Genomic DNA, 18,699 nt, shown 5'->3' with positions numbered 1-18,699 from the left:
CTGTGGGAAAGAATTGGGTATGTTCCCTTAACATTACCATCAATGTTTCTTGAAACTCTCTTGGAGGTTTTTTGTGTGGTTGTTTTTTTTTTTTTTTTTTTTTTTTTTTTTTTTTTTTTTTACTATGCAAAGACGAGAACAGCTTCTTTCTTTCTTAAGTATTTCATTTCTTTGAAGTTCCTAACAGGGAGGCCAGTTGCAAGGTGTCTGACTCGCATCTAAACTGGAACTGGGCAAAGACCACTGCTTGTTTTCAAACAGTCCTATGAATAATCAGCATCCACTGGAAAGCACTTGGTATTCGCCGGCTGAAGGCTGGATTTGGGCAGCAGAGCTGAAAGGTGGTTTATTCTACTGTTAGATTCTGCCAGCTGTCATGTCTGAATAAATTAGAAATCCACCCAAATTTTCTAAATTGACTATGAATTGAGGTTAATATGCATAGAAATATTACTAATCTTTAATTTCAAAATTAATTTACATATGAACCACTGATAAGACATCAAGACAGCATAGGTAAAGCAACTGTCTGGTTAAACTTTACAAAGGCTTATAAGTATTTACTGGATTCATACTTCACATCTTCTGTAGATTATGGTGCAAATCTAACTAACAAAAAGTATTATGGGTCAGTCTGCAAGGATTTGCAAATACTACCACTAAACTAAATCCTGAACTAATACAGCCATATTGTAAACTTGAAAACTTTTGAGTGTCTTGGCTCTTAAAGCTCCATAGTTTGAAGTTATGTTCATTAAATTCCCCCATCTCCTTTGTTAAACTTGTAATTAAAGCTGACCTGGTTAAGAAGACCTGTTTTCTTAGTCTTGTTGGTAGGACACATTAATTAGAAAGCCAGGGAATCCTCATTTTTATACAAGCAGTGATCTCTGCCCAGGAGTTCACTGATTAATTAATGAGCATGTTTACCTGAGTGTGTGTGTTTGGGCAGATTAGCCTTTGCACATAGCCTGGCTGCAAGCACAATGACAGCTAGTGGAATGCTGCATCCCTGACACTTAATGATAACACAGCACAAGTTTCACATTAAAGTCCTTACCCAGCCATGTCAAGGTGTCACCTTTGCTCATGTCTACCTTAAATCATCACCTGTTCTTAAGCAGGAAAACTTAAGATTTTTATAGTGCTTTTTTGAATAAATAACACTGAAAGATGAAAAAAAAATGTTTGTATGGATCATGTAAGGAGTCAATAGAAATGTAGAATATTTATAGACATGTATTTACTATATAAATGTATTTAGTAAATAAACTTGACAAGCTTATTGAAACAGATCTATTTCAAATCAATTGCTATCTCTAAAGAAGCTGAATGATGAAATGACCTAATGTAGGTATGTGGTGTTTCTTAAACCTACAGTATTTTCTCTGTTACGTACTGTCTCATGGCAGTATTATGGCTAAGGAGTTTAATGGGGAAATTGATATTTGTGAATTTGGAGATTTGGAGAACTTTGCATAGGGGAGATTACATAGTCACTCATTTACAACTTGGGATGAGGACGGGTAAGATTCAAACAAGCCGACAAAAAAGCCCCCAAAAACAAACCTCCAACCCCATTAAAATGAAGAGCAAACTCAGATTCTAAGAGATGCTTTCCAAGTCTATGAGTTCTGAGAAGGTGATTATATTGATAGGAGATGTACTGATAGCCACTGAGATAACACAAACCTACTGTGACTTATTTGATGGAAGGAGGATTAAAAGTGATCCCAGTACAGACAGACTCAGTGGTAAGTGAAGAAGTAATTCTTGGTATAAGGTATAAATTGCTGATCACACCAAAGAGTTCTAAGAAATATTTTGCTATAACCATACAATAGGGAACTTTATCCTTTTTGATTTTGCCATTTTTGACAAACTCATAGGCATTCCCAGGGGAGAACATTTCTTTCAGCAAGCTCTGTTAACACTGCTCTGAAGGAAATCCCTTTACGGGTTTCAGCAGCATTTAAGAGGAAGACCACTTTTATTAGTAGTATGCTTTACTATTAAATAAAATGCACCTAGCTAGTGAGGACTTCTGAGATACTCAAGATTCCTTAACTGACAATATGTGTGCTCCAGCTTATGGTGATGATGAGACTTCTCTTCTACCTCAGAACTGTGTAGCTAATAAAAGAAAGCCTTGCTGGAGTTAGTCGGGGTGGGAGATTTAGACCTGTACCGAGTTGGATTCAGTCAGTGATCGCTAAACCCCCTGTTATTTCATTGGGTGGCCTTTGCTTGTAGGCTAAATTCTGTTTCCTGTGCTCCCCATGAATGTCCCTGCACAAAGCAGGGGTGCTTGAAGTTTGCATTGGGAAGATTCAAATTCCCCCATGCTAGAAACTAAACAGAATAATTCTTGTCTTCAGAGGTTTTGTGCTTTTCCATTCCCTCTGTCCCTTTTATGTTTTCCCTGCCAAAAGAAAATCACTAAATGTGTGAATGTAATGATTTCAACTTAAAAAAAGTAATTGGATTCTCACGGAACTCCCCTTCTTTGCTCCACTGTTTCCAAGCGACAGGATGCATGGCCATTTCCTGTCTGTTTCTCATCTCCCTTCTTGAGATCCCTGCACTGCACCACTTTTATAGACCCAAACCCACGTGGTTTTGATTTGGCAGAGAATGGCAGAAAGCCTATGGATGCTATGTTTTGGGATTTTGTTTGGTGTTTTTCATCTACATCTCCTGTTGTTTCCATATTGAACTTTGTTGTTAACTAAAAAGTATGTTATGTGTTTTGTTATGCTTTTAACAAATCTCATGATGTTTGGGAATCTCATGAAGTTTAATAAGACTAAGTGCAAGGTGCTGCAACTGGGTTGGGGCAACCCCTGGTGTCAGGACAAGGGGGAATGGCTTCAAACTGAAAGAGAAAAGGTTTAGACTAGATATTAGGAAAAAATTCTTTACTGTGTGGGTCATGAGGCACTGGAACAAACTGCCAGAGAAGCTGTGGATCTCTGGAAGTGTTCAAGGCCAGGCTGGGTGGAGCTCTGAGCAACCTGGTCTACTGAAAGGTGTCCCTGCCTGTGGCAGGGGGGTTGGAAGTAGATGATCTTTAAGGCCCATTTCAACCCAAACCATTTTATGATTCTATGATCCTTGAGATAAAGCTGCCCTGATGGCACTTCCATCCTCTTCTTATCTGATTCAGATGAAGTAGACTTTCAGGTATTTTTTCATCCAACCTCTTACTGCAAAGCATTAATAAATTTGGGAGAAAATTAAGGCTTGTAAGTCCAAGTCAATTTACATTGAGACCTCTTTTACTGGCAGCATGTAAGAGCTGAATAGTGTCTGTAATTATATCAGTTCTAGAGATCCTTTATATTATTGGAGTGCAACAAAGATGACTAATGAGTATTAACCATGGGCTGATTACAACTGAAGATTGAGTAGGAATTTTTATCTCTAAGTTATCTGTCTTTCAGTTGCTCATATCTATGAAATAAATGTTCATCACCCCTACCTCCAGCAAATCCTCTTATATCAGTCCTTATGCTAATCTTTTAGAGATAATTTATGTAGAGTTCAGCCATTTTCACATTATACAAAACATAAAGAAGAAGGCTGTTGTCTTCTGGATTACCTGGTAGAACAGTTGACTCTGAAAAGTCCAAACATCCTCTGCTTCATGGTTCTAATTTGGAAAGGAAAACCAAAGAGTAAAGAAAAGTAACCTAGACTCCCAGCTTCAGAATATACTAAACTAATCGATTCTCTGCATGTCTACTAGGCTTTTCTTTCAGCTTTTCCTTCTTCCTTAACCCTTTTCCAGGGAAAGGCTGAAACAAGGCAGCAGCAAGAGGTGGTTTTGAACACCAACACCTTTCCTAAAACACCATTGTTCATTAAAAGCTGTCGTGGTTGCAAAACAGTCTTGAAAACATGAACTAAGTGTAACCTGGGCACGGATGTCTGCTTAAGCTTTCACAGAGTCTGAAATAATAGCTCTGAGAGATGTGAGCTTCACCTCAACAGGGTGTTCTGCCGTATGCCTTCTATTTTAAATGTGAACTTTCTCTACTCTTCCTGCTCTTCCAGGCAGGCAAGGTTTGGTCACTGCATGCAGTCAATGTACTCTAGTGACAAAGCATATATTTACTTTGGGAAAGAAACCCTACCTATTTTTTCTCCAATTACGATAAAATAAATTCCAAGGGACCCAATGGTTGTATCTGCCAAGACAGACCCCAGTCCAAGAGTGGCTGGAGTCGCAGAGTGGATCAGCTTGACAGGCTGCCAGACTACTCTTCTGTCTGTAAAAGTGGCAAGCATCAGCAGCTTAAGAGAAGAGAGAAACAAATTCACAGTAGGCTTATAAAATATTTAGTGTAATTAAGAATACAGATTTAATGAAATCCTGAAACACAGGGTATTTTTTTTTTCCTTCACTTTCTGGTACATTTCAAATGGAAATTTTCCACAAATAAAATGTCTCAATATTTTGATAATCATCCAATCCAAATTCAATCTTGTTAAAGTATTGGCCGTTTCATGCAGAAAAGACTTTCAAATTCTGTGTGCTTTACAGTAGGTATGGTGGTGAGATGGAGGGTAGACAGACAGACAGACGTACAGACATGACTGTGATCGTGTCCCACGTCCCTCCCCACTTATGCTTTATCAGATTTATCAGATTTATCAGCTGCTGGAGCCCTTTGGGTTCTGTATCATCCCTGGGTGCCAGGCGCAGTCAGCCTGCCTCGGGGGCTGCAGCTAGGCAGCTCTGGGTGGCTGCAGGAGGGTCCCTGCCTTGCTCTTCCATTGCCCTGCTAGAGCAGGGATGGGCATCAATGCCCTCTCTCCCAGCCCTTTAGTCCAGACTGATCCCACCAGAGAAGTTCAGTTTAACAGCGGGTCAGTTAACGCTGCCTGCTGCGAGGGCCTCTCATGGTATACAAAAATACACATTGGATGGTTTTATTCCATTTAAACCCCCTGAGCTATATGAAGTGCGTGGTTATGTGTTAAGGATACAAAGCCCCAAACAATTTCATTTACTTTGGTGGGAGCTGCAAATACTGGCTGTTAAAACACAGATGAGAATTACTGCAGAACAAGGACCGGGAAAGTAGGTACTTGAAATCCAAGAAAATCCCCAAGCTAAGGTTTCTGCTTTAATATTCAGTTCTTTCTGTTGTACATCTACACATTTTATTATTAGTTAATCTATATCCTGTGAGGTGTGTAGGATGTGCAAGGAAGCCAAAACGATATTGCTTTGGAAAAGTTAATATTTGTAATTTCCTGACTTTGAATATTTGATTTTTCAGTCCCAGTAATGCACTAATGCTGTTTTATGTGTTTAAAATATAATTGGCTTGGATTTTTTTCATCTTTTCAGCTGTTGATACGATGATTAGTTTCTGGAGGAAGAGTGAAAAGAATGACGTTTTTTCTTTGGCCCAGTACCACAGAATCTATTTTATGCACTTTTTCATTGCAGTGTTACTATGCTGGTGAGGGAAACTTGGTGTAGGTGGGAACTTGGCTGCTCAGTGCCTCTCAGATGAATGAGACTTGGAAGCCTCTCAAGGGCGGTGTTATTTTTATTTCCTTTCCAAACTCGCGGGAAGCACTCGAAGGTATAAAGCTTTTCATGTGTGTTTACAGGACGGTGCGTTTGCTCCAGCCGGCCCCCGCTGCAACACCTTCTTGAGCAGCTTAGGACACTGTTTGTTTAGCACCCGACAAAAATAAAGGCTAAACAGATTTAACCGCAGGTTAAATTAATATTTATGACTTTTACTAGGAAAGGCTCCACTTTCCTGCTGGGCATAAAGGGCTGTTAGGATGTGTCAGTGGACGCACCATCCAAGGAGGTGATGTTGTAGCGGGTGAAGGTGCCCGTGAGGTGACACATGACGGTACCATGGTGCTGCCCTGCCCCACCTGCCGGGCCCCGGGCAGGGGCTGCAGCGCCCCGGGCCCGGCGCACCTGCCGCGGAGGGCACGGGCCGCCCGCCCTCCCCCGCCGGGCTCAGGTGACACCGGCCCCGGCGGCTTCACGGGCCGCCGAGGAGCTTCCTGGTTCCCAGAAGGTGCCGGAGCGGCTGCAACAGGAACTGAGAGACGGGGGAGGAGGCGGTGCCGCCGCTCCGCCGCAGTCGCGGCCCGAGCCGGGGGAGCGGAGCGGAGCAGCCATGGGCCGCCGCCCGCCGCGCTGAGCCGCCCCCGCCGCCCAGCGCTCCGCGGCCGGCGCTGCCCCTTCGCCCCCGCCGGGCGGGGCGCTTGTCCCTGGGGGCGCCGGGGCCGCCGCCGGGGCCCCGCGATGTGACCATGGACAGCAGGTTCAAGTGAGTGCGGTGCGTGCGCGGCCGCGCCGGGGCTGTCGGGCGCGGCGGCCCGAGCCGAGCCGAGCCCCGCGGCGGGCGGGCGGCGAGAAGGCCCCGCGGCCGCCCCGGCCCGGCGGGCCCGGCGTGCGGCGGGCGGGGAGGGCAGGAGGGGAGGGGGAGCCCACCCGGCGGGAACGTGCAAGGGGCCGGGCGCGCCCGCCGCGGCCGCTGAGTGACAGCGGGAAGGGCGGGCGGGAGGCGGCGGGGCCGGAGCCGGGGCGAGGCGGGACCCGTGGCGCGGGGGGAGCGGCGGCGCCCCCCGACCCGGCCCGGGCAGGGGGGAGGAGGAGGAGGAGGAGGAGGAGGAGGAGGAGGAGGAGACGGCGGCGGCGGCGGCCGCAGCCCCGCCGGCCGCTCCTCCGCCCCGCGCCGCCCCCGGCCCCGCGGCGGCCCCGGCATCGCCCGCCCGCAGCGGCGCGGGGGTCGCGCTTGGCAGCCGCCGGCCTGGCCAGGCAGGGCAGGGCAGGAGCTGGGGCAGCGGCAGCGGCGCCGGTCGGGCCGTGCCCGGGGAGCGGGGCCCGGGCGGCGCTGGGAGCTCGGTGCCGAGGCCGCCGGGCCCAGCACAGCTTCCCCGGGCCGGGCTGCAGCGCTGCCCGCAGTGACCCTGCCCGGGGCTGTGACAGGCGTCTCTTTAGGAGATCACAGAATCACGGAATAGCTCGGGTTGGAAGGGAGCGCTGGAAATCATACAGGCCAACTCCGTGCCAAGGCAGGGTCACCTGGAGCAGGTGACACAGGAAGGCGTCCAGGTGGGTTTGGAATGTCTCCAGACAGGGAGACTCCACGACCTACCTGGGCAGCTGTTCCAGTGCTTTGCCACCCTCAACGTAAGCAAATTCCTCCTCGTGTTGAGGTGGAACTTCTTGTGTTTTGGTTTATGGCCATGGTGGTTACAGAGCACATTTTTGCCACTGTGGTATGGCAGGTGCAGGGGAGGTTTTAGGTGTCCAGCCTGCCCACCAGGAGCGGCCACCTGCCCTTCCCAGGTTGGAAAGTGACAGGGTATTTAACTCGGGTTTCGGAAATTGACGAACATCTCCGTGTCAATACACGATGAATAAGCAGGCTGCCAGTGCGGAGCTGTGAAGGAAATGAGAGACGGTCTGACAATTTTCAGATTAGTTTGACACATTTTTGACACTTCTAAGTGTAGTGGGATGTGAAGAGTAAACTTAGAAGCATTTTTCTGCAAAAGCAGTTTCAGAGTAGTAAAGTGAAAGACGGAAGGCAGTGTTACTTCAAAGAGCTTTTTTTCATGAGCATAATTCAGCTAAGAGTTGAATTAGAAGCACTCATTTGGTGCTTGCAACACTTGAACTGATTCAGATTAAAACTCCAACCTGAGGGTATAAACCCAATGCCTGAACTAGAGTAATGTCATGAGGAGATGTCATTTCTTTTAAATGCAGGATTTTTGTGGTTCGCTTTTCTAGATGGCTCAACAAAGCACAGCCTTATCAGTTTCATTCTGAACCTGCTCACCAGTCAGAGGAACAATCGACAGAGTTTAATACCAGAGTAAATCTCCAATATACTGGATTTAGGCTGTTGTAACTCAGAGCAGAATTTGATCTCCTACACACAGGATCAGCAGATATAGGATTTTCCCAAAGAAATGCTTTAAAATGCAAGGAAAGATTGTGATATGGGCAGGTTATGTCTCCATAACCTGAATTAGACTATAATTGCGTATCTCAGTTGATGATGGTGCTGAGGTCAATGAAAGCATGTACTGAATCAATTAATTAGTGACAGCTGAAATTTTCCCCAGCTCAGCCTTTGGATTTCATTCAAAACTTTCTTTAAAGAAACAACTGTGTTAATTGCTGTATGCTTTATTTGAAGCATTCTAGAGACCTGGAACCAAGTCTTGAATTTTTCTACTTGCTTGAATCTCCAGCTGACTTTAGTGGGAGCATTATGCAAGAAGGGAGTTCATGTGTGAGCCTTTTATGTGGTTAAATAGATAATTGATATGGGTGCGGTTATACCGCTTGTTTTTAATATAAATAGCAGTGTGCTTGGTAGGCAGAGGGGGTATAGTAGTAGTGGCATTTAAAACTATTTTAATAAATATTCCGTGTGGGATTAGGTTGAGTGTTAATTGCTATTAGCATAAGCAGTTTATTATTATCAGGTGTGTGTTTACTGGGGAGGTAAAAGGGGCGTTGGCCATCATGCAAAGCTGCCTGTGATGGCTGCTGCAGATAGGGAGGCTCTGTCTTCCTGGCCTGCTCAGGGTTGTGACTGTCTCTGGTAACTCCACTAATATTTTTTCACTCAGTGAATTATACCTTTAAAGTCCCAGTTGATGATCAATGTCTTGTGAAAGAGGTAAGCCCAGTGATTCTCAGCTTTGTGGTGGTAATCATAAGCATTTAAAGGATAGTGGCTAAAGTCGTGGAATTAAAGTGGAAGTCAAATGATGGGCTGTTCCTATTAGGTAGAAATAAAATGTACATTTAGAAAAGGCTGTGTGTGACTCCATTAATACGTTTCAGATTGATTGATTGATAAGGACTGTAGTAGCTCTTTTTTTCTCAATGTTTAGTGGGGCATGATGGAAGACTTGAAAGCTATTTGATCCATAAGGCAGTCACAGTATCACGTAAATAAATCACACAGTTTAGCTTGTTTATCTTCCTTATTCCTTTCTAAAGGCTGTACAGTTAAATGTGACTTTTTGGTTCTTCCTTTGAACTAATCTGGGTTCTAATTTTGTTTTAATGATACTTTAATTTTATTCCATACAAAGAGAGTGGAAAGGATATAACACAGTAGAAACATGATCTGAAACATGAGTATAATTAATTGGTTGTGTTTGCTTCTTCTAGGGAAAATCCAGAACGTACCTTTGATTTGGTACTGAAAGTAAAATGCCAAGCTTCTGAAAATGAAGGTAATATACTATGCCTATGATTTTTATTTATAGAAATGAGTGCTAGAAAAAAATATTTTGCATCTTGATATGGTGTTAGCTTATATTTTGAGTTGCTGTTGTATTGAGATTGTATTAGAAAGTGACTGGTTATTTTATTGCTTTTTAAGGTCTATTAATTTGTGCTTGTCGTGGTTTTCTACTGTTATATTTTTGTTTTGACTATTGTAAAAATATTTTTGTTTTGAGAGAAATATTTTTAAAGCTTGAACTTGAATTGTATCTGCTGCACTTTGGAAGTCTTACAATGTTGGTTTTGTCTAAAATTTCATTTTAGCAGAACAGTTGACTTCTATCAGTGGAATGTTAATTTTGATCAGTGTGATAGGGAGAAAATAACTTATTTTCTGAACAATAGGAAGAGACTTTCTTTGTAGCTCATGTTTGGCAGCTGCTTTGGCTTGATACACCATACAAACAGCAACGAGTGCTGACTTGAGCTTATATCAGCCATCAGTTTCATGTCTCTATAAACACATGGTAAAAGAGATGTAGTAGTGCAAGAGTTGTCTGAGAGAGGCTTTTTTCCTCTTGGGTAAAAAGAAGATGGGATTTGCAGTACTGAAATTAAAGTGACCTCTTCAAAGTCCACTGGGGGAACTCGGTTCATGTTCTCATCTGAGGTTGTTGGCCTTACAAAAGCCCAGGGAGAGGAGGAGTCTTGTTGGGGTTGTGTTGTAGTCATGTTAGTCTGTGACAGCTGTGTCTTAATCACAATTGTAAAAACTGCATCTTAAAATAGAGTGTATTTCTTATCCTACTGTGCTAATGGATGCTATTTTCAGAATTTACTACTCTAACAAGAAGGCTGTAGAAGTTTATAGCCTCAAACTATTCTTTTTCTTTTTTTTTTTTTTTTTTTTTTTTTTTTTTTTTTTTTTTTAATTTCAGGCAGCATTTGTTAGTGGTGTCATGGGAGCATGCCTAATATGTTTACGAAAACCATTTTTGTTGAAGCTTCAACAATGTGGAAGCTAAACCTAGTTCTTTAGGTCTTTCCCTGACAATCCTAACAGACTTTCTGTACCTGTTGTATTATATATTATCCTGTTCTCATAGCTCAAGTTTCTCCCTTTATTTTTCCTCTTCTCTTTGTAAGATTGTTCATTTAGTTGTGAAATGACATCTTGGACCTGGTGCAGTCCTTGGATACCTTCACTTTTTTTGTGACCAGCCAGAATCCCTCAGCCTGCTTTTGTGATTTGCTGTTGATACAGTCACAGTCTGGCAAATCAGATGGGTTTTCTGAACTCTGATCATTGTTGTGGTTTGTATCATGGCACATTTTTGCTTCTGTTCTCCCCCTTTTGCACTTTTTACCTTAGTGATTTCATACATGGTGTCTGGGAACCCTGCTAAGCTACTTGACTTCTGATCTGTTCCTCCCTGCATTGTGCTTTTGGTCTCTCCCTCTGCCCAATATCTCTTCCTGGGGGCCTGTTCACATCTTGGCTTAGGCCCAGCTTCAACCTGCAAATTTTATTCCCTTTCTTCCTTTCCCTCCTGAGATCTAGACTGTTAATCCTTTCAGGTTCTTCATCGTCAAATTCAAAAAATGTGGATTTTTCTCTTCTGTGATCAGAACATGGTTCTAAATCCTTTTAATTTCTTTTATCTCCTATTTGACTTCTGATTTTTGCACTTCTACTGCTATAAGAAACCACTTTTTGTTGCTTGCAGCTCTGTGAATGACCTACGCCTGAATTTTGGTCATAGGCGCTTCCCCTGCCTCCCTCTGTAGGTATTTTTGCTGTTTATCAGTTGTCTGTGGAGCGTAGCATCTTTAAGAAGTCTATGTATTTCCTTGCACTGTGACCTGAGTCGGTGTGGAGACTGTATCTGGGACTATATTGTGGTTGCATCCTCTGCTATTCCACTTCTTGTCACCATCCCTTCTGTGCTGGGTGGGCTCAGTTGCTGTTGGTCCATGGGGTGGCTGAAGGCAGGAAGGAGGTCTGATACCCGTAGTGTTGGAGTCTAGAGTGTGTGACAGGCAAGGGGTTTAGGTGTCCTTCAGCTGGCCTGGAGCTTGTGTTGATTCTTGCATGTGTCCACAGATCAGCACAAAAGTATAGTGCCCTTTTACCAATCAAACAGTGCTGGCTGTTACCATCCTGTTGTACTTGGTGACTTATCTGGGATTTGTTTTAATGTCTTTCATATCATATCTAATTCAGATAACAAACTCACTCCAGTGAGGGCTTGACATCATATTTACATATGGTATTATGAGCACAGTGATGTGTCAAATTAATATATCTGAATGTTAAAGTTATTTAAAGGAAATTCACAAGGGACAAAAGTGTATTGTTTCACTGCCACTTTAGAAATGGAGCACAAGGCTTGTCATGCTAAACAGGGAGCTTTCAAGGTTGGTTTATTATAAGGCCTAACAAATTTGACAGTTACCCTGTATTGTAGGTCTTGCCTTTAAATAGATTTTCATGCTAGGATAATCTTTTGAATATATCATACTTGAAAACATGATCCATTCACCTGTTTCTTTGCTCATGCCTCTTTCTTTCTTATAAAAGAGATTTGTGTTTAAATAGGGGCTTTTTCCCTCGCATCCCATCTGCTCCTTGTACTTGATCCTGAAGCTATGTCAGGGCTGAATTTGTGACATCACTGTCACCAGTGTTGCCGTGGAAATATCACAGCCACAAAATTATGATCTCCCTGCATGAGTGAGCAGCAGGAGAAGCTGACTTAGAAGAGAGGAAGACCTTAGTGTGACCTGTGTATCTTTAAGCTTCTTCTTCTCAAGCTTTGCCTTAGCATGCATTCTCCTGCATTTTAATTTCCCTGTGCCAGTGTATAACTGCTCTAACAAATAACATTTGAGGTAGCCCTACTGCACGTGTAACTCTTAATAGGATGTTTTTATGAGGATGCTGTGTGCCTGCAACAATGTGACATGACTTTAGAAAAGTATTTTTAGATAACTTCTTAATTATGACATAGCTCCCAAGGAATGTTGGTTTTTCGGATATGACAGTGTCCTAGGATTCTTCCACCTACATACATACATACATACATGAAATGCAGCAGAGTTTATATGTATTATGACATTTGTTCTTAAATCATTTCACTAATTTTTAACATAGGTATTTACCTTGAGTAGAAAGCAAAGAGGTAGGTTAATATGAATTTATCACGTCATATATAGTAGGTAGCTCCTGAATTGGTTACAGGCTCAGTTGTGCTAACATGTGTTTATTTATAGCTGGATCAAAATTTTGTTTCCCATTGGATACCTTTTTTTTTTTTTTGTGTGTGTGTGCGTTATTTAAGAGTAGCTTGCATGCTTAAATATTAATTTCTTAATACTGAGTAGGTCATCCTTTGGACTACTGTCTCCTTTCTCTCTGTTCTAAACTACAGGAGTACACAGTAGCATTGCTAGAATAGTGATCTTCCAACCCTTTCCTCATTTTTGGGGCAGGAGAGAAAAAGGGGTATTCTCTACTTAAATGTTCTTATAACTCCCTCAACAGTTTAGAACATATTGCTTACTGTATTTTCAGAGTAAATCTCCAAAGAGGAGAGAAAAACCTTAAGACCAAAATCAGATTGTTGCCATGTCATAACTTCCAGTCCTTTGCAGGGGTGAAGATTGTAAGCATCAATTTATATATGTTGAAACATAGTAGCTAGTTGATGTGACAACTTTTACTTATGAAAATTCATGACCTGATTCTTGCAAAACTTTGAGATGAAATAATTGCTGTTCACTCGAGTTTGCTAAGTGAGTGGGAGATAAGTGCTAAGCTATTCTAACAGCCCAGTATTTGTTAATTGTGAATTTGGCTTGCAGCAAGAGTAACACCTTACAGCAAAAAGTTTTACATTGCCTTCCAGGCAGTTGCAGATTTTCGTAATTCTTTTCTGTGTTACTTCTTAATGAACAAGCAAACAAAAGAAATAGTAAAAATGTGTGCTCGATATAACATCAGCAGTAGACCTTCAGTATTAAATTTTCACTTGCAGGCTCAGAGGACAACTTGATAACAGACATTATCAAAAGTATTGTATTATTTTAAGGTCAAGAATTACTCTTTAGCTTTAGAGTGAAAAGATGCAAGTTTTTTGCACTTTGGGCTGAATCCCTCTTCCTGAGTATCAGGAATAATGCAGTGGTACAGTTGGTCCTGAATGCATGGCCTTACATAAGGTTATTGCATCAGGACTGCTCAACAGCTGCACCTACAGCAACTTTGCTCTTCTCTTGGCACTCTCTTGAAAATTATACTGTGGCTGGCACTGTAAGATATGCTGGAGCCTAGGAAGTGTCTGAACAAAGCAGTCTGCAGCTTCTTTTTTTATTTTCTTTTTTTCTATTTGTATCCTTCTATCATGGAAAGTAAATGGAATTTCTGGGAAGTTTTCCACAGGACATGTCCAAACTAAGAGTGCCATTATAATCTTTGTGAGGAGTGTGTGTTTATCTATGTATCTATGCTTATGCAAGCATATACAGTTTGTGCACACACACATATAAGTCAGAATTTTGGATTTTGGTTAAACGTGCAAAGATGAAGTTGGTAATTTAACCAAGTCTATAAACTTTGTATCCTATATATTGATTATGTTAAAACTGGGTTGCAGAGGCCAGATGCAAAAGGCAATGCAAATACAGCAGCAAACAGTAGTTGCAGTGTGCAACAGCTTCTGTGAGCATGAAGTCTTCAGCATTTCTGTCCAGTTTCCCAAGAAGATGATGACTCAGATTGGTTTCAATGTGTGTGGTGAAGCGAGTGCTGTTTGCTACACCCTCGTTTTCTTTGATTGTAACACACACAAAAAGCAACAAAAAGGCTCCATGGAGTATGCAGATAGATCCAGAAAAGTCAGCCACTGAATGGTGTGGTTTGGGTCCAGGACTGCTGTAGTCCTGACTGTTGAAGTTTTACTTGAAAACCCCTTTAAAAGTAGCAGTTCATTTTCTGTTCAATCTAAGAATAATTGTTGGAACAACCCTTGAAATTCGATTGCTTTGTCTCTATTTCCTCTTTAAATGCTAAGAAGCTTTCTATAGCTCTAGGGCTAGATAATGTGATTTTCAGAGAAGGTGTTAAGTAGATTGTATTGAATTGCATAACTCCTGTAGTTTATCTTGCCTCTGCCAGAATGATAATAAATCTTAGTGATGTGTGATCTCTTAATTATTTTTCTAAAGGGTCTTATTTTCATTAAATTTTCAAGAAAGAGCCACGAAAACCAGTTTAATTTAATGAAAACCAGTATTGGTGGAGTTTAAAACTATATCAGTTAAGTCCAAGAATTAGTATAGAAATGCAAAATTCTTTGTATAAGGTTTGATTGTGGTCTATAAGATAGTAATAACATCTGTAGTTCCTGGAAGGTCTAAATTCTGAAAAAAAGAAGTTTAGCACAGTTGGTAGTTTTGTCCACGGGGAACATGTCTAGCTTTGGTAAGATTTTGATTAAGAATCTTCCAAAGCTGCTCTCAGGATTGTGGACAGAGCAAGCACTGGTTTTTCTTATTTTGTTTTTTCTTCACTATAGAGAGTTGTTTGTTAACCACACACTCTGAGCTGGCGGGTGTAACGTGCTGATCAAGACAGCTTCTTTCCTCTGCTGTACATATTTTTTTTAGAGCATCACTTGAACCTGATGAAAAAGATAATTCTATCAGTGTAATACATGAAGAAGTCGGCACGATTTTTTTTTTAACTTTTGATGTAGTCTTTATATGCTGCCAACCTTTATCACTGTTGGTTTTACCTGGAAAGATACTAAATAAGTACTGGCCCCCAGAAAATTAGGTTTCTCTAATTTTTTAATTGACTCTGTGTTTTTAAGATAACTGTGTATAAAAAATTAAAACCTTCTACTCTTCTAAAGTTTCATTAAACTTAACATCCCCCTGTGCCCCAACTCATGAACTTATATGTTGTTATTTAAGTTACTGCTACTTCCCTGTAATGGTTTCTTGCTTTTGCTGTTGAAGTTTCCAAATGATGGTACCTAAAAAGCTTGGAAAAGGACATTTAATCTAGCCTGTTTTCTCTGTAGGGTTGATTGATTAGGAGAATAATATTTCACAGTCTTTTGTTGAGGATTGTGTAAAAGTTTTGAAGGCAAAAGTAGGAAGTGTATGAAAAGCAGGTAGTGCACCACTTCTGACAAAAATGAGGAATATAAGCCAGAGTTTGGCTGAAACTCTCTCGTGTACGAGCACCAACCATACCTGTAAGTCCTTCATACCTGTAAGTCCTTCATAAATTACAATCTTTAAACCCTCTGGTTTTATCTAAATGAGTCTTTTCATTATATTCAAATCTCTTGCATTTAATTGGAAAGTCCCTTAGGGTATGAAAAAATGTCTTCTGTGTGTTTGCACTGTTGCTAGCGAAGAGTGGGTGTTGAAGAGTTCCAAACTACAAAACCAATTAATACAACAATGATTTTGCACCTAAGATAAAGATTGGCATTTTGATGCTTTTTACCTTTTCCTTTTGTTCACTAGAGACTGAGAAATGGAGTGTAGTCTCTCCAGCTTTCAGCTTCTCCACAGATGCAAAATTCTGGAGGAAAACATTGCTGCTTTTCAGTGCCTCATTTCCTACAGATCTTTTTTTTTTTTCCACCAACCTACAGAGATTCTTGGTTGTATGTGTAATTTGGAGGTGGGTGCAGATATGTGTGTGTAGGAGGGGAAGGGGTGAGAGCTGCTGAAGAAATAGGTCAAGGAAGCCCTTTCTCCTATCTCCCCTGCATTCTTTACCAGGGAGAAGAGACCTTGGTGGGGAGGGACGACCCTACTCCCCAGCAGGCAGAGCACAGTCCTGGGAGGAGTGGCAGGCTCTGCTGTACTCCAGAGATTCCAGCTGTAGTAATGTGGGGGCAAGGTGCTGTGGTATCAGTGCTGGTAGAGATGAGTTATTCCCCTGCGGGCACTTGCCTGTCTGTGTCATTTTTTCATGTAATATCATACGCCACTTTCAGCAGCGTGATCGGGTTTTGGGCAGTGAAATGAAAAGGGAATTAAGCAGTACAAATATTAACTTGCTGTAAAAAGAATTTTGTGTAAAATTGAGTAGAATTAACATACTAGTATTAATAACTAAATAAAAGCTGAAACCAGCAACCTGTATTGTGTAGTGTAGTTAATCAGTATGAAAGTTGATGTTCCTGTGCTTTTTTCAAATTTAATTTTAGTTTCGTTTTAGTACTTAACTATTTGAGATGGCTGCCTGGGGGATAGTTTGTGGGTTTTAAATTGCTTGCATTCAGAAGTGTTAAGAGTTTGCATATTTTCCTAAGCTAATGTCAGCATGCTTTGGCCCTCCCACACACTGAACAGCCTATCGTACACAGAGGTTTATCATTTTTTAATGGGACATGTTCTACTGCTCACTGTCTTTGTATATAGTTTAATGGCTTTTTTTTTTATACATGGAGGATTTAAAGTCTGCTGAAAAAACTTTGTAAACTGGTTAAACTTCTAAGCCTTAAAATGCTTGTTTGCAAAGCCATAAGACACTTCTCTATCTACCACGAACTTGAAGAGGCTGAAGTGTAGGGTTTCCTGTCTGGTTCACAGAAATAGTCTTTAATTCTTTTTCCTTTGCCACTGATGATGTTATCTGGGGAATGGCAGAGACATGTAGATGCGCATGCTCATCATTTAACTGTTGAAATAGATACTTCTGTTTTGAAATAAAATAAAACATGAACTCGGCTACAGAGGGAAGTGTTACATAAGTGTTCACAAAGGGCTTAAAAACCCCTGAAGCCAAGTGAAGTGTTACTTTTATTACTTAAAATAATTTTGTGTAGTAAGAGCAATTTGACTGTAGCACTGTTTTGCAACTAGTATGTTAAGAATCTGTATTTCTCATGGCAGGCTGACATGTGATAACTCCATGATATTTACAGGCACATACTTAGGATGGAAAATTCTACGTGACTGACAGACGAAGTATTAAAATGCTGAAAACATTAACTTCTATTCATCTTTAGGATTTTTCCATGTATCTTCGAGAACTGTAGGTTTTATGTTTAGAACTGAGCAATTTGTGTGGAGGAAGACTTCTTATATTTTGTGAATCTGGTTTAGAAGAAAGGATTAAAACTTAACACTGAACTTTATATGGAAAAAAGAAGAGAAAAAGCAGAAGTAAAGAAAAAAGGCCTCAACAAGATTTTGGGTGTGGTATCTGCACTTCCTGAGATGGGAAAGCCAAGGCAGCAGTTTACAGTCATACTGTTTTCCTTTGCAGAATTCTCAATCCTTGTTCAGAAGGTGCTGTTCAAGTATTAAATCCTTAATTAGAAACAAGGCTTGAACAACGCCCTTAGATTATGTTTCCTGGGTCTGGTTTCTTTACACATTTGAATGGCTATTCAGATGTAGATTAAAACCTACCTAAAATTAAAAACTTGTGTCTGAAAAGAGCATATTGGTTAGTGTTTCTGTGTTTTCTCTGGAACATATTTTACAAAGTTTTTAGTTAATGGCAAGTTTGATTATCATAGAGGCATAATTGCCATAACCAAAGTATTTTGCTATAAATGGCTTACCATTGCATTTTTCCTTAAGCTCAGAATGATAAAGAGCAACACAAATACTTCCTATTCATCTGACTTTAGAGGGAGTTTTATTTGTTGTGCCACTTAAACCTGTATTAGAACGCATACAAGTGTTGTAAAACTGTGGTGTCATTGTGTAGATGGAGTCAAGTGTTTGCTTTTGGGAGGAGGCAGTTCTTTTGCTCTGTTACAGGAGAAGCTGAATGCAAAAATCTGGTGTCTTAGTATTTAAATACTGGCTGCTAAATGTTGAATTGAATTGTGTTGAGATAGTTGCACTTGACACAGAGAAGCCATACTGATAGTGATTATAAGGCACGGCATTATTTCCCTCAGAAGTTACAAAGAAAACCTTAACATTTTAAGGCAGGTGTTTCCAGGAATGGAGTTATTACAGAATGACGATAATTTTTATATCCTCAGGTTAAGATGCAGTATTCAAAAAAAAATGTAAAAGACTGTTTTGTGCTACAGTGAATGTGTTTGTGTTCTGTTTAAATGCAAAATGAGAAAATGTAGCAACATAGACATAAAAGACAAGGACTGTGTGACGGTTGTAAACTTACCTGGAGGTCTGTCACTAGCTTGAAATAATGGAGTGAAATCACTGTGCCTTTAGAGCGACAAGAGGTTATTGTAACTTAGTTACAGTTATTGTAACTTAGTCTTGCTAGCAAGAGCTGATTGTTTATGCATCCTCTTCCTAACTTTTGGTGGTCTTTTAGCTCCTAAGTTGTGTATGTTTGCTGTTTGTGTTTAGCTTCAAGTAGCTGGCACTGCTAAAAGCATGTGAGGTAAGTGTCCTTCCCAGGCTTGCTCCATGGGTACACTCACCATTCAGCTGGTGGGGCT

At 41.2% G+C, this 18,699-nt stretch overlaps 1 protein-coding gene across 1 annotated transcript in view; it reads left to right on the top strand.

Moving 5' to 3' along the window:
- The first annotated feature begins 6,206 nt into the window (after positions 1 to 6,206).
- Positions 6,207 to 18,699, top strand: part of DENND1B (DENN domain containing 1B) — a 157,656-nt gene continuing 145,163 nt past the window's right edge. Inside the window, exons 1-2 of the mRNA XM_027713318.2 lie at positions 6,207 to 6,311; positions 9,185 to 9,249. Of these exons, the coding sequence (XP_027569119.1) occupies positions 6,295 to 6,311; positions 9,185 to 9,249 (82 nt within the window). The 5' untranslated portion in view covers positions 6,207 to 6,294. The remainder of the gene's footprint in view (positions 6,312 to 9,184; positions 9,250 to 18,699) is intronic.

This window comes from Pipra filicauda, unplaced genomic scaffold (assembly GCF_003945595.2).
Source record: "Pipra filicauda isolate LSUMZ 115617 unplaced genomic scaffold, ASM394559v2 scaffold76_size2844353_pilon, whole genome shotgun sequence".
In the NCBI taxonomy this organism is placed as follows: Eukaryota; Metazoa; Chordata; class Aves; order Passeriformes; family Pipridae; genus Pipra; species Pipra filicauda.
The sequence above is the reverse complement of the archived record's forward strand: the minus strand, read 5'-3'. Positions and strand labels throughout refer to the sequence as shown.